At 43.0% G+C, this 14,496-nt stretch overlaps 1 protein-coding gene across 9 annotated transcripts in view; it reads right to left on the reverse strand.

Annotated features, from left to right (window-relative positions):
* Nucleotides 1–888: 888 nt before the first annotated feature.
* Nucleotides 889–14,496, reverse strand: part of plekha5 (pleckstrin homology domain containing, family A member 5) — a 155,888-nt gene continuing 142,280 nt past the window's right edge. For 4 of the 9 annotated variants that reach the window (XM_072377874.1, XM_072377871.1, XM_072377878.1 and 1 more), the window contains 12 exons: nucleotides 13,999–14,100; nucleotides 13,789–13,897; nucleotides 13,381–13,427; nucleotides 11,131–11,322; nucleotides 10,136–10,265; nucleotides 7,950–8,074; nucleotides 5,775–5,966; nucleotides 5,522–5,668; nucleotides 4,779–4,880; nucleotides 3,501–3,646; nucleotides 1,978–2,126; nucleotides 889–1,206 (listed from right to left, as the gene is read on the reverse strand). In XM_072377874.1, coding sequence (XP_072233975.1) covers nucleotides 1,172–1,206; nucleotides 1,978–2,126; nucleotides 3,501–3,646; nucleotides 4,779–4,880; nucleotides 5,522–5,668; nucleotides 5,775–5,966; nucleotides 7,950–8,074; nucleotides 10,136–10,265; nucleotides 11,131–11,322; nucleotides 13,381–13,427; nucleotides 13,789–13,897; nucleotides 13,999–14,100 — 1,476 coding nt within the window. In that variant the 3' untranslated portion in view covers nucleotides 889–1,171. The remainder of the gene's footprint in view (nucleotides 1,207–1,977; nucleotides 2,127–3,500; nucleotides 3,647–4,778; nucleotides 4,881–5,521; nucleotides 5,669–5,774; nucleotides 5,967–7,949; nucleotides 8,075–10,135; nucleotides 10,266–11,130; nucleotides 11,323–13,380; nucleotides 13,428–13,788; nucleotides 13,898–13,998; nucleotides 14,101–14,496) is intronic. The other 5 variants (XM_072377872.1, XM_072377873.1, XM_072377877.1 and 2 more) reach the window with 5 other exon arrangements.

Consider the following 14,496-nt stretch of genomic DNA (forward strand, 5'->3'; position numbering starts at 1 on the left):
GTTGTAAACTAAAATCATATTGTGTCCTTTACTCTGCCTTCAAGTGAGGCTCAGGTATTAGTTTTTATTTCTTGTTGTGCACATCTTTTGAACTAGAATTTGATTGTCCATAATTCTGTAACCAGCCTGCAGGTTGTGGTCATCTGAAGTCAATGGAGCCACATTAACACCAAATGGCTGAGGTGCAATCCACAGGTGACCATTGTCTATTATGTGGCTAAACAACAGTGCTAGAGCACATCACCCAGTAAAATGTTTTCCTTTGTGCCCAGGTTATGGACTAAAACCCTAAAACAATGAAAAGGGTCATACATTTTTGAGGAAAAATGTCTCTGAGCACCTTTGTGTTATTTTTCTACAGAGCCTAATAAAACAATGTAAGTTAGTGGCAGTGATGTGTAAAAGTTGTGTAATGAACCTTTAACCATTGCCTCGACCTCAAATAGGATGTGCCACAGCAGTGTTCCTCTCAAGGCAGTTGTTAAAAAGTTCAACTTTATGTGTAATCTACAAAACTGCAAACAGCAGTGGACACGAGGAGGAGACTGAGGATTTCCAACTTCATTGGATGAGCACATTATGGCAGTTCGAAAAAGTTTGGAAAATCTCAACCATTTTGGATAAACAAGGATTTTCTGTTCAGCAAAGCAGACTGGAAGCTGTCTGAAAGTCAAGCAGCTGATTTCTTATATTCTGTCATCATGGTTTACTGCCTCTTTCTCGTTAATAATTGGCTTTTTGGAGAAACCCTGGAAAAAGAGGTGGTTCAATTTAAACTTCCATATGATTCATTTCTGGGCTAGCTCAGGTCGATTTAAGTCAAAACATGTGTCTCTAACCATTTCACAATCTTTTTCTTTTCGGTGTAGACATGTTTTGGGGCCAGTAGGAATCCACAGAATCTTTATTTTGGTCATGTCGTACTGGTAAGCTACTAAAGATAAAATACATCTGCCTTTCTTTGTCTGGATGTGATGGCTGCCCGTCTCGCTGCTGGTCATCTGTCAGTTAGCAAGGCTGTCATCCTTAGTTTCAGTTTCCATGTGGGCATGTAACAGTAGTATCAAAGGAGTTCTGTTGTAAACGCAGGAAGCCATGGAGCATGCTCTGTGCAGGCTGGCTACATTTGGGCTCTACGGGACGCCAGTGTGCATGTTGAGGCTGGCTTTGCTCACGTGTCACTGCTCACCAAGGTGAACGTCTGAGCTGCAGGGAGGAGCAGAAAGTGACAATTGATTAATATGTTAGTGACGCTCATCCTTTACTTGTTGTTTTAATCAGAAACAAAAGTTTATTGACAGATAAACACGTGATCTTTTGGCCAATTAGATTCGACAAAGAATAATTTGAAGAAATGCACCTATTTACTTTCTTTCTGAGAGTGAGATTGAAAGAGTGACATTGATTTCAAGTCTGTGCTAAGTAAAGAATGGGATCAGATCAGCCTAGCGTAGCATAAAGAGTGCAAGCAGCGGCACATATCAACAGTTCAATAATTCTCCTAAATTTGCTCAAAAGCTGTAGTTGTGTACTTTTTCACTTTTTAGGTGTGAATATAATTCGAAATGTCTTTGAAAAAGAAGAAGAAGGAAAACATATTAACTGGAAGAGAAGTCAGAAATTTGATTCTTGATCTAGGCTGATGGTTGAAAAGTTATTAAAATACCCAAAAAAGGGTATTTTTTTCCCATCTGCTAATGCTTTGAATTCAGGTCTCCAGGAGAGGAGTACGCCTGCCAACATCAGTGCTACAATATCAGATGCTACAAATGATCCTTCAGTCTTTTTGCACACTGGTGTGGGTGGGCAGTGAACATAAAACTGGTTTGATCTGTGTTTCTTTAGATTTTCATTCTCCTACAAACTCAAAAACGTTTTCCAAATCCTGTAAAATTACCAATTGATAAGGTCATCTATTTGGATTAAGGTGAAATGTGGTCTCGGGTTGAACATATGACGACAGATTTCATTACTTACAAGCCAACATGTTGTTATTATTGTGTTTCTTGTTGTCTGTTGTCAGATGCTTGTATGAATCCAGGCTCTTCTCCAGGTTTTCCTGTCGGGTCATTTGCTGGCTCACGTCCTTTTTCTCTTCCTTGGGTTCGGGACTTGGCGTCTGAAAGCTACAAAAACAAGTGTGTTTCTTTTATAGTGTTAAAGAAATTAAATAAATGAATGGCAATACCTGTAATTTTCTCAGCAACCATTCAAAGAATGATTAAGACGAACTTTTGGTATTTGTTTTTTACCTCATTAGGAGGCTCCCTGGTATGAATGCACTGAATCTAATGAGGCATCAGTATTCATTATAATTACTTTGTGTTCTGGATTTATTGATGTTCTCCTACACACTTGCTACACCACATTGCTCCAATCAAATTCAACTGAGAATGGGGAAAAAAAAGAAAAACACCCACATGTCCTACCCAGTGGATATGTCTCTGCTGCCAAAGGGGTCTCCACAAATTACTAATTTACCCAAAAGTCAATACCATTTATAATGGAGTCATGTAAAGCACCGCCTCCAACCATTTTTATAATGCATCAATATCACATTAGACCTTGTTTACTTTGTCACTATTTCCACGATAGAAGTTGTATCAGATTGTTTGGATATCGTCCTCCTGAGCATTACATTTGCTTTGTCACTTAGTTTTGGATTTCTTATCAGCAGTTTTTCTTCTGGCTCATACAGATATCCTCATATTTCCCCAGAAAAACAGGCGTGTCATCATCTTTACTTCTTTTAAGTCACTCATTTTGCTATCTTGTAGACCAGTGCACTGTGAGTCACAGCTGATAAATAAAATAATAAAAAGTTTCAGTGTGCAAGTTTTTACAGAAAACCCATAGGTTTGAGAATGCTGTTTCAAACAAAGTCTTAGGACTGAATGGGTTCAAGCAAACCCCATGTGTTCAGCACTTCAATCCAATCAGTAATCACAAAAAAGGTAGCCCCACCCACAGCAGAAACAGCTGATAATGAGGTGCCTGGTCCCAAGGCCTCCAATGGCACCAGATACGGTGTTGTCATCAAGTTGGTTCTGGAACATTTTTCAGATGGGAGCTTCAACAGTACACTGACTCACTGTCCTCCCACTGTGTGTTTGTGAAAAGAGGAGCAGATGAACCGACTGTGTTGTCAGTCTTGATTGGAGTTGTTTTGGTCTGTCTGAGTTTCTGCAGAGGGAATCACTGCAGTCCAGAAGGTGGCACTGATGCTTCTACAAGCAGTGTGCTGCTGTGGCTGGTTGTTGTTATGGGATTTCCTTTGGCTGTTGGTGTGTGTATACACCATAAACTAATAGTTATACTGTCCTTTGAAGAGCATACAATGACACTTTTAGTATAATACCCCACAAATTGCCCTCCGAGGGTCTGTCTGTCAATGACAACCACCTGTAATGTCCCCCCTTTCAACAAATGGCCAAGAGCTACAGCTTAAAATGCTTGTCTCAGTGATACATGTTCACACAAATGCACACACACACACACACCTGTTTTCAGTGGTGGTATTTGTGGGAGAGCTGGTGAGGTCTTGCTCCCTGCCTTCGTCATCCACAAAGGGTTGAAAGTTCACAATCTCCACACGCTGCGGCTCTGTGCCAAGGTCCAGAATCACCACCCTCTGGCTTTCACAGGGCTGAAAAACCCACAGGAGAGGAGGTTACTGAGCAAACCATTCTCCCTCATGAAAGAACACTTCAGGGAATCGCTCCTTCCTTTTACCAGTTCACTATACAACAGGTCACCTTTGTGTTACAGGTGAATTCACATCTGTATTGGACAATCTATGGACATTCTTCATTCTTATTTCCATCGCGCTCTACCTCCTATACACACACAGCTCTTGTTTTACACTGTCTGTATCTACCGTTTTATACAGAACAAAACTTTTTTATTATCGGACCATCTGTGGACACACCACCAATCTTTCTCCACTGTCCCTCTAATCCTCCCCTCCTGTCCCAGTTTAAACACAATGGCAGATTAGCTGCAGTGAGGGATTACACATTGTGGTGGATTCCTTTGATTCTCCTCTCTCTGTAGGGTCTCTTGTATCAGTTTACAAGCAGTGCAGCTTGCCTTTAATTTATTTTGGAGCCTGCTGGATGTTGACATAATCTATTACTCTATCTGCTTTCCCACTGACAAAATAAAGTGGTATTTGAGTACAGCATTTTAATTACTGATGCATAATTAGCTCCAAATGCAACATTACAGGAGTGTACACATGAGCACATCCATAGTTCTAATCTAAACATATGATGTAGAGCAGAGAGAAGTTTTAACTGTGTAATTCTACACTGCCACTGAGGACATTCTCAGAACATTGGGGACATCTTCCCTCTCTCAATCGCACAGCAGCAGCAGGAACATGAACCAGTCGGACCTGTAAAACCATAAACATGTTTTGCTTTATCTGAGGCTTGCAGAATGACTTGGGTTTTTTTAGAGCCCACTCTGAACCTATGGGGACAGATCAAGATCAAGGTCAAAGAAAAAACTTAATCTGGATTGTTAGACAGTGAGTTTAGTAAGTAAGTTTATTCTGATATTCTGCTCACACTGTGAAATGAGCTCTGCTTTAGCATTTTTCATTGAATTGTTTCAGTCATTGAACAACAAATTCTGTGGAAAATATGTGCTATTACATCCACATTTAAATTATACTGCATCTCCCCCCCAGTGGTTCTGTAACATCCAATCTGATTTCCTTTTGTTCTCCAAAGGCATGTCTATTCATTTTATTTTAACTGTCCTGTTTACAGTACCTCATTGTTTATACTGTTGGTCCCAGCCTGTGACTCATGCAGGTCCTTCTCCTGCTGTACCTCCTCACCCTCGGCATTTTCCTCCTTTGCTCTCTGCACCTCCTGCAGATTGGAATAGAATCAGGCCATCATATCATCATGTCTGTATATACACTGTCTGGTCCAAAAAAGTTCCCCAAAAAATTAAACAAATTATCAGTTTGGTTCAATTGGCCAGGTTGAGGTTATGGAGCCAAAAGACGAGCTCATCTGACTACCTGGGTATGCTGAATGAGTAGGTTTTTACATTAATATACTTATTTCTTCTCTGATGGTAAAGTCATATTTCAAAATAACAATGTCAGGGTCCACCAGGCTCAAACTGTGAAAGAGTGGTTCAGGAAGCATAAAAGATCATTTCATCACATGGATTGAGTCCAGACAGAGTCCAGACCTTAAGCTCACTGAGGATCTTTGAGATATGCTGGATAATAATTTATGCAGCAGTCTGACTCTTTATCATCACACAAGATCTTTGAGGAAAATGAATGCAACTCTGGATGGAAAGAAAGGTTGTGACACTACATAAGCTTATCAGAACAATGCAAAGGTAAAAGTGTCCTGCAATCAAAGCAAAAGGTGGTCTATCCAAACATTAGTGTGACTTTTTTGGTCAGGCAGTGTGTTATTCAGTATGGATGTGCTTGCAGACACACTGAATTGTGAGCATGGCCTACAAGTTGTAACACAAATATCAGACGTACCTGTGGTGAAGTGAGCACTCCTTGTTTGTGTGCTCCTGTAGCCTCTGGATCTGTCCTGCTCTCCTCCATGTGAGCGACTTTCAGCTGCTGCAGAGCTAACTCCAGCTCCACAGGGTCTGGACACGACCCTTCTGCCTGGGCACGATTCTGCACACATACACACACACGGCACATGACTTCAGGTACATACTGCAGCCTTCAACACACACATTCTGGTTCAGGCTTACAGGCTTGTGTTTGTGTGTGACATCACCTGCAGGATATGAAACGGTTTGTCTTTGTTGAAGGAGGGTGAGCGGGAGGGCGTTTCTCTCCTCTTCTCGCGGAGTGACGAGGCCTCTTGGTTTCTCCTTATCCTCTCCAGCTGCTCCTCCACACTCATCCTTGTTCTCCCCACCTCTCGCTCCCCAAATCCCATCTGATCCACTGCACTCCTGGGACGATCCTGCACAGGAGAACGCTCAGTGCTATACTTTCTACTTCCATTAACCAGTGAAATGACACGACAACATGGTCTTCATTTACTAGTGAATATTTTCATTTTTGTCTAGCTGACAGTGATTCAAACCTTCTGTTAAACACTGGACTCACATGGTATGACGGCAGCATGCAGTATGGAGTAACATGAGGCTCCATTACTGGAGCTCTAAATTAATTTGTGCACACTTCCACTTTCATCAGTAAACACACCACCACAGAAACAGTCCTGTTCTTGTTTATCAGCCTGAATTAGTATGTTCTGTATCCTTGTGTCTTTATAAAAGAAAAAAGAAAATTTTTTTAAAAAGAGCTCCAGAAAATTGAAAGCCGGGAACCAGAAGAGTGAGACGTGTCTTCTTTAAAAATGAAAAACGAAGGAAAAATATTTTCATCCATCAGTCTAAAATCTCCAGGAGGTCCATGTAACAGTTCTATCCAACATCTTCACCTTCATTTGTGGTTAAAATAAATGTTATTGCTACTTGAGATAATTCTTCAATCGCTGTGTTAAGTGATCACATCAGACGAAGCACTAAAGATACATAGTCCGTGCCTTTATTACAACAAGCTAAGTTAATTTTGCACCCATTTTCTCATGTTGGCCTAGAAAAACAAGTTGACAACTCTAACTTCTTTAAATGTCACATGTCTGTATCCTGAGCAGAAAAAAAATTCCCACCTGTCCACTACAGAACTAAGATGGGATCTAACATGCTGGATGTGTGAGAAAAGGCATCCTTTAACAAGGATCAAACTGTTGGGGGCAGACAACAGCGTCAGAGCACGTCCAAAAGACCTGGCCAGCAGTGGTATGTCCTTACGGATGTTGGAGGAGGGACAAACCATAAACCAGCAAAGAGGTGTTGGAAATGTGCTGGGGAAAGTTTGATCTGTGGCAGCTCCAACCTGAATCTTCCTGTTCTTAAGGGCCTGCTGTTGCAGTCTGGCCTGCCCGGGCCGTAGAGTATGTTTTTGCCGCTATGTTAGCTTGGTGTTATGTTTGTATGTCTTCAGTGGAACTAGTTAAAGGAGAGGCTAGAGAAACTTTGGTTAGTTGTGCTACCCCAATGCAAAAACATTATTTTCTTCAGTCTAAGCGCTAACTTCCTACATATCAATCCCTAAAGGAAGGAAGAGAAGGAAGAATGAATTTTAACAACAATCCACATCTTTTATACATATAAAAAAAAAAAAAAGCACCACAACACTTCCTGAACTGGGAGCAGAAAAGAGCCGCCAGGCTGAAACAGTGTTACAGACGGATCAAAATCTGTCATCAGCTGTCAGAAAAGTGAAATGTACAAAAAGCTGTAAAATGCAACACTACTGTGGTGGCCTAGGACTGGCTCCAAAGCAACATGCAAACACTTCCATCATTAAGTAGATACCAGGCCTCAGAGAGGTTAAAATATGTTTAAATGACGTGAGAGTATATGGGAGTAACTGAGGGACAGGCTTAAGAGTCATTCACCATATAACCTGAGACACATGCACTTAGTTAAAACATATTAAGAGCCTTCTTTGTCCTGATTTGTTCGTGAGCAGCACATGTTCCACGCTTTTGCTCATAGCTTGACCATGACGAAAATAAAATAAAAACAAGTTTTAGTTTCAGTTCTTACAGTAAGTAGGTTAATATTTCCCTTTGCTTTTCAGTTTAATGTGCAATGCATCTTCAGTTCATTGCGTAACATATCCAAATAAACTAAAATAGGTACAAGGTGTGAGCTGTGCGGAAAGGAGGGCTAAAGGGGAAACTGCAACTCGGCAACATTTGCAAACATTTGAAACAAAAAACAAAAATCCGTATGGAGAGCAGCTGCTGTGATAAACTGTCTGAGAAAAACATGTTTGGGCTGTTTCTGTCCCATTAGTTGAGTTGGAATTGGTTCATTTGAGCTAAACTGTTTTTTTTTTTCTCTCTGTTGATGCTAAAGGCAAGACTTACACATCGGGATTCAGGTTTCTTGGTCTTCCTCAGGGTGACGTAGGACGCAATGGTGGAGGACTCAGGAGGGCTCATGGAAGATTTGGTCCTGGGAGGGACAATACCCACTGGGTAAGGGGGCGCTGCTGGAGAAACAGCAGGAACACCGTTACTTTCACAGCAACAACGAAACACTAATCAAGTGTCCAGTTTCCAAAAAATACAAAGAAATGTGGACAAAATTAGGTAAATCAGTGAGACTTCTACCTGGACCTAATCCTGATGGTCATTAAGACCACACAGAACGTTAAATGTGCCTTTATTCTTCCTTTATTCTTGTTGCCCTCCTTTTTAATCGGAGCCTCTTCAAATATTCTCAAGTGCATTGAGACTATCTCTCCAACTGGATATGTGGGATGTGGAAATCCACCTACATATGGACAGATGTGAATAGTATGTGTTGCTCGGCTTGAAGCAGCACTGTGAGTCTGCTACGGTTGACTGAAGCGCACAATGAGGGCTTGTGGCTTGGTGTGACCCACTTCAGCATCATCCATCCATCCATTTTCTATACTCGCTTAATCCAATTCAGGGTCACAAGGGGGCTGGAACCTTTACAAGCTGCCATGTGGCGAGAGGTTGGGTACACTCTTGACAGGTCGTCAGTCCATCGCAGGGCCACACAAAGACAAACGAGAGAAACAACCACACACATTCACACCTAGGGACAATTTAGAGTCACCAATACATGTTTTTGGACAGTGGGAAGAAGCCGGAGTACCCAAAGAGCACATGCTCCACAGAGAAATGCCCTGAGGTCTAAACCAGGAAGAACCATAGTTACGATGTAACTAACAGTTCGAACTCCAGGACAGACAGTAAAAGAGTATCAGCTCTAAAGTTGTTGTTTTTTTCACACATGAACATCAGAGATTTTCAGGAGACTGTGTAGACACTTTGATCTGGTCCCTTTCCACAGTTGCTGTCTATATATAATATCACAACAGGAGGCTTTCTGCTGGAGATGGGACTTCTGGCTGGAATGGTGAGGTAGGGTGTCTTAAGTGCACAGAAATGACTTCATGGAAATCTCTGAGTTTTCTTTTTTGAGTTTCACATGTTGAGACCAGCAGACGAGGCTCCTTATTGTGTTGATATGGGAACTGTATGTATCTGTACATATCCACAACAATGGGGAGCAAAAAGAAGCATACAGGTCAGCAGAAAGTACAGCAGCAGCAAATGCTCCAAAATGTTTACAGACATGATCAAACAATTCTTGCATTGCAAACTGACTCTTGGGACATGGAACATTGTCTCACTGGCGGGGAAAGAGCCTGAGCTGATGTGTGAGGTGGACCTGTATATAGTTGGGCTCACCTCCACATCAACTCAGGCTGAGGGAAGATTCTGATTGTCCTTTATCATCAATCTGCCAGACAGACTCCTGTCCTTCCAGACAGACTCCTGTCCTTGAGACGTTCAACTCATACCTCGGGGAGACTTTTTCTACCAGGGGAGGTTGGGCCGTAGAGTATGTTTCAACTATAAGACCTTCACTCTCACAGACTTACTGAGGGAGTCACAGGAGTTTGACCATTCAGTGTACATGTGTTTTGTGGACTTGGAGAAAGTTTATAGTCGTGTTCCCTGAGGGATCCTGTGGGGGTGCTGCAGGAGTACGGGGTAGCGGAGTTGCTTTTGCGCACTATTTGGTCCCTGAGCGGTAGAGATAGGGTGAGGAGCTTGATAATCTGGTTGGAGCTCAGAGTCGAGCCGTTGCTCCTCTGCATAGAAAGGAGTCAGCTGAGGTGGTTTGGGCATCTGATTCGGATGTGTCCTGTTCGCCTCCCCTTGGAAGTTCTTTGAGCACATCCAACTGGGAAGAGGCCCTGGGCCAGACCCAGAACATTTTAAAGGGATTACATATGCCACCTGGCTTGGGAATGCCCTCCCAGCAGGACCTGGAGAGTGTTGCTCGGGAAAGGGAGGTCTCCGGTTGCCTCCATGACCCGACCTCGGATGAGCGGAAGATAATGGATGAATAGATGTTTATTCAATGTCTCACTATCTTATGATCCCCAGATTTTACATGGGGGCTGTGTGGTAAATCTTAGTCAAGAGCATATGATGTGGATACTTGTGTTGGAACATTTTAGGTCTACAATGTGTATGCGAAAGCGACTTATGTAACACTGTAGATATACCTTTTGAGGCTGTAGTGTCTTTACTCTCAGCAGACGTCTCAGTCTTGTCTTCGCCATTGGCCTCGTCCACTTCCTCGTTCACAGTAGTAAGTTCGGGTTCACTCTTATACAGTCGATAGTCTGGAGCTTGCTAAGAGGGCAAGGTAAAGTAATGCTAAGGGTTAGAATGCTCACAGAGTAGCAGGTGCCAGGGAAATACGCACATGGACAAACACACACACACACACACAATGCTGTGCAAAAGTTTTCCCTTTATGCTGTTTTTTGTAAATGTGCTTGGTGTGATGTGCTATCCTGTTTATGAAAATAATCTGAATTGCATTTCATTTTTTTGTCTCCATCTACGACCACAAAGATGGGTCAGATACTAAGACTGAGAGTTTGTGGTGCTTCTTATTGTGATAAGAGGGCAAAATAGAACAAAGGAATATAATCTTTTTCCATCCAGGACTTAACCAGGATTAACCAGAGAGGAACAGTAGAAACAGTAAGGAAAAAAGGTAAAGACAGCATCATGCTGACTTGTCTCCACTACAGAGTGTGAAAAGTGACAACAACCCTGAGATCTACAGTAAATGTCTCCTTCCATCTAAAACATTCTTGCAGAACCATTCCTGGTTTATAGAGAATTTTTTCCCCCTCAATCATCCAAACCCTGCAACAGAGTAGGAACAGTTTTCTTCTTCAAAAATGGGATCTTTCAACATCCACACAAAGGGAGGAGCGCGAGCAATGAAAACCAGAAATGAATCTGCTATGAACCACGATGGTTGAGAATGCCAGAATGATGAGTGACGGGACGGATGAATGAAGCAAAGACTGCAGGAAAACAGAATGCTGAAATGAATGACCTCACTGTTACTTCAGAGTACCTATGCTGAGCTAACAGGACGGAGCTGAGGAGTGGAAATACTAAGCTCAGATGGATTGGGAAGTTGGCTTAGGGTCACAGGATGAGGGAATGTGGATGGAGGGGGGGAGGGAAGGCTCCTTACAGTGTGGGCTCCATTCCTGGAGCTGGCCTTGCGCTCTTCGGGGCGGTGAGTGTGAGGGGGTCGGCTGCAGGTGTGCGAGTGGTGGGGGGGCACGTGAAGGGAGCGCTCTGAAGAGTCGTAGTACTGAGGGAGGGGCGGGCGTGGGGGCACACTGTTGCCCTCCTTTAGAGGACTGAGCGGCAGCGTCACTGCCTGTTGACAGTTAAAAGAGCATGTGACGTCAGTTCACTCACTGTTATCACATACAAGATTCTGTTCTGCTGTTCTACACCTGGTCAGTGAAGTCAGGAACAAGTGATGGTGTTTTCAGACTGAACCTGTGAAGCAGACATACACTCTATTGCCAAAAATATTCACTCCCCCATCCAAATAACATTAACATTTGATAAATGGCCACAGGTGTATAAATTCAAGCACCTCGGCATGCAGACTGCTTCTACAAACATTTGTGAAAGAATGGGTCTCTCTCAGGAGCTCAGTGAATTCCAGCGTGGTATCGTGAGGATGCCACCTGTGCAACAGGTCCGGTTGTGAAATTTCCTCGCTACTAAATATTCCACAGTCATCTGTCTGGTATTATAACAAAGTGGAAGCTGCTGGGAGTGACAGCAACTCAGCCACGTAAAATGACAGAGGGGGGTCAGCGGATGCTGAGGCGCATCGTGTGCAGAGGTCGCTGACTTTCTGCAGATTCAATCGCTACAGACCTCCAACCTTCATGTGGCCTTCAAATTAGCTCAAGAACAGAGTGTAGAGAGCTTCATAGAATGGGTTTCCATGGCCGAGCAGCTGCATCCAAGCCAATATATACCCAAGTGCGATGCAAAGCGTCGGAAGCAGCGGTGTAAAGCACGCCGCCACTGGACTCCACAGTAGTGATGATGCGTTCTCTGGAGTGACGATTCACGCTTCTCCATCTGGCAACCTGATGGACGAGTCTGGGTTTGGCAGTTGCCAGGGGACAGCATTGTGCCAAGTGTAAAGTTTGGTGGAGGGAGGATTATGGTGTGGGGTTGTTTTTCAGGAGCTGGGCTTGGCCCCTTAGTTCCAGTGAAAGTAACTCTGAATGCTTCAGCATACCAAGACATTTTGGACAATTTCATGCTCCCAACTTTGTGGAAACGGTTTGGGGATGGCCCCTTCCTGTTCCAACATGACTGCGCACCAGTGCACAAAGCAAGGTCCACAAATACATGGATGAGCCAGTTTGTGTGGAAGATCATGACTGGCCTGACCTCAACCCGATAGAAAACCTTTGGGATGAATTAGAGCAGAGACTGCGAGCCACGCCTTCTGTCCGACATCAGTGTCTGACCTCATAAATGCGCTTCTGGAAGAATGGTCAAAAATTCCCATAAACCTTATGGTAAGCTGGCCCAGAAGAGTTTAAGCTGTTGTCATATGTCATATTAAGCCCTATGGATTAAGAATGGGATGTCACTTAAGGTTATATGCATGTAAAGGCAGATAAACGAATACTTTTGGCAATATAGTGTTTGTGTTTCTATGTGTAAACTAAGGTGAAGATGCCTCAACACATGTTAAACATTTTTCAGATTAACTAACCTAGTTAGACTACCATTAACATGACACGACAACTTCAACAGCATGTTGAATTAGGTGAACTGTAAAGATCATATGCGTGGATGGGGCAGCCAATGTGTTACAAAGGTGGCTGGCAGGATCACTTTGGCACCTAATACATCATGTCTGAAATAAACAGCAGACATTAGTGTGAGTGGTAAAATAAACGTGCGTAAGCTTACAGATCTCCACTGAAAATACGCATTCCTGTGAATATAATTGTGCTTCATATTCAGTCCAAACGCACCTCAGTATTATATATAATACTGTCAAACTATTTTGTCAAACCAAAGGGACAGAATGGGCACAGTCCAAAGTAAATCATGAACCTTTCTGTTATTTGAAGGAAGTCTGGAATATTTCAATCATGAACACACTAACAAATGGATTTCAAGCAGCATATAGAATCAGCTGTGCCCGCTGGTAAATCTGGCAGGAAGGCAGGAACTTAAAACACATCTTCCACGGCACAGAATATATACAGAATGTATCCAAATAGACTGTTAGCATGCTAACAGCTGGCACACAGATATTTAATATACTGAGATAAATGTATAAACTATTCATCTCAATCCCTTTGTTTTTTAAACTTTTGAGACATGTCCCTGGAGCCAGATGCTGAAAAGGATCTGAATCATGTATGAGAGTGTGCAATGTGGGCCATACCTCATCCTTCTGCTGACTGGAGAGAGGCTTGGAACCAGGAAGACCTGCTGAACACAGAGATGAGGATGTCACATGCTCAGAATTTGTCTCTATGCATTACAAGGAGCTTTTTTTTTTACATACATGCAAAATAATATGTCAGATCAATGCAAGTTGTTATTCTACATGTCCCTCCCAGAAGGTTTCCTTCACAGATTTCCAATATTTCTTTACTGCCTTTAAATACTTTTGTGTGAATGAAATTCATAAGGAGAGGGTCACACTCATACTGGGGAGAAGATGACAATGAAGAAGATGAGTTAAAATGACCAATGTGGTAAATAATGTTTTCAGAAGCAAGTACAAGGTGTAGCAGAGGTAAAACACAGAGGTCTACTTGTGAAATGGGTATGTGTATGTGAGTCTCACTGCTGTCTGCGCTCCGCTGGGGTTTATTTTTAGACAGAGCTTCCATCACGTCCTGGATCCTCCACAACTCCTTCTGGATCTGGATGTGCCGCTGACTTGGAGGCTCTGTCTAAGAGACACACACAGCACATGCGCACAAGGTCAGACAAATGCTGTTAGACCTTAATCAGCCCCTAAGGGTGTGTGAGAGTGCATGTCAGTGTGTGTTACCTGTGGGCTGCCCAGGGCCTCCAGCTGCTCCAACAAGTTGGACTTGGCCAGAGTGACATCTGCCTCCAACCTGTCATACTCCCTCCAGGACCGCTCCAGTTCCTGAAAGCAGGACACCAGCCAACATCTCGGTCAGAGTGTGTGTGTGCACAGTCCTACGGCTGCCGTCACACTGTCATAACTGATGGCTTTATCCTCTTCCACTGAAACATTATTTTCTTTCTCTTTGCAACACAGGTACAAAGTGCTCTACCAGAGGAGATAAGAGGAGAAGGATGTTCACTGACTACAACAATAAGAAATACAAATACCAGACATATCCACAGGTTTTCATTATGAGGTGTGTTTTAAAACACATGTCAGTGAGTGGAGTTTCCCAAAGAGGGGGCTCCATAGGTGGAGCTTCGGGAGGATTCCTGGAAGCCGCTGAACAACTGCGCTGGCTGTCAAGTTGGTAATTACGGCTGCTTTGACTGTCATCATCCAACATAATGTGCT

This window comes from Leuresthes tenuis, unplaced genomic scaffold, assembly GCF_036924035.1.
Source record: "Leuresthes tenuis unplaced genomic scaffold, fLeuTen1.0.hap1 SCAF_23, whole genome shotgun sequence".
NCBI classification, from domain to species: Eukaryota; Metazoa; Chordata; class Actinopteri; order Atheriniformes; family Atherinopsidae; genus Leuresthes; species Leuresthes tenuis.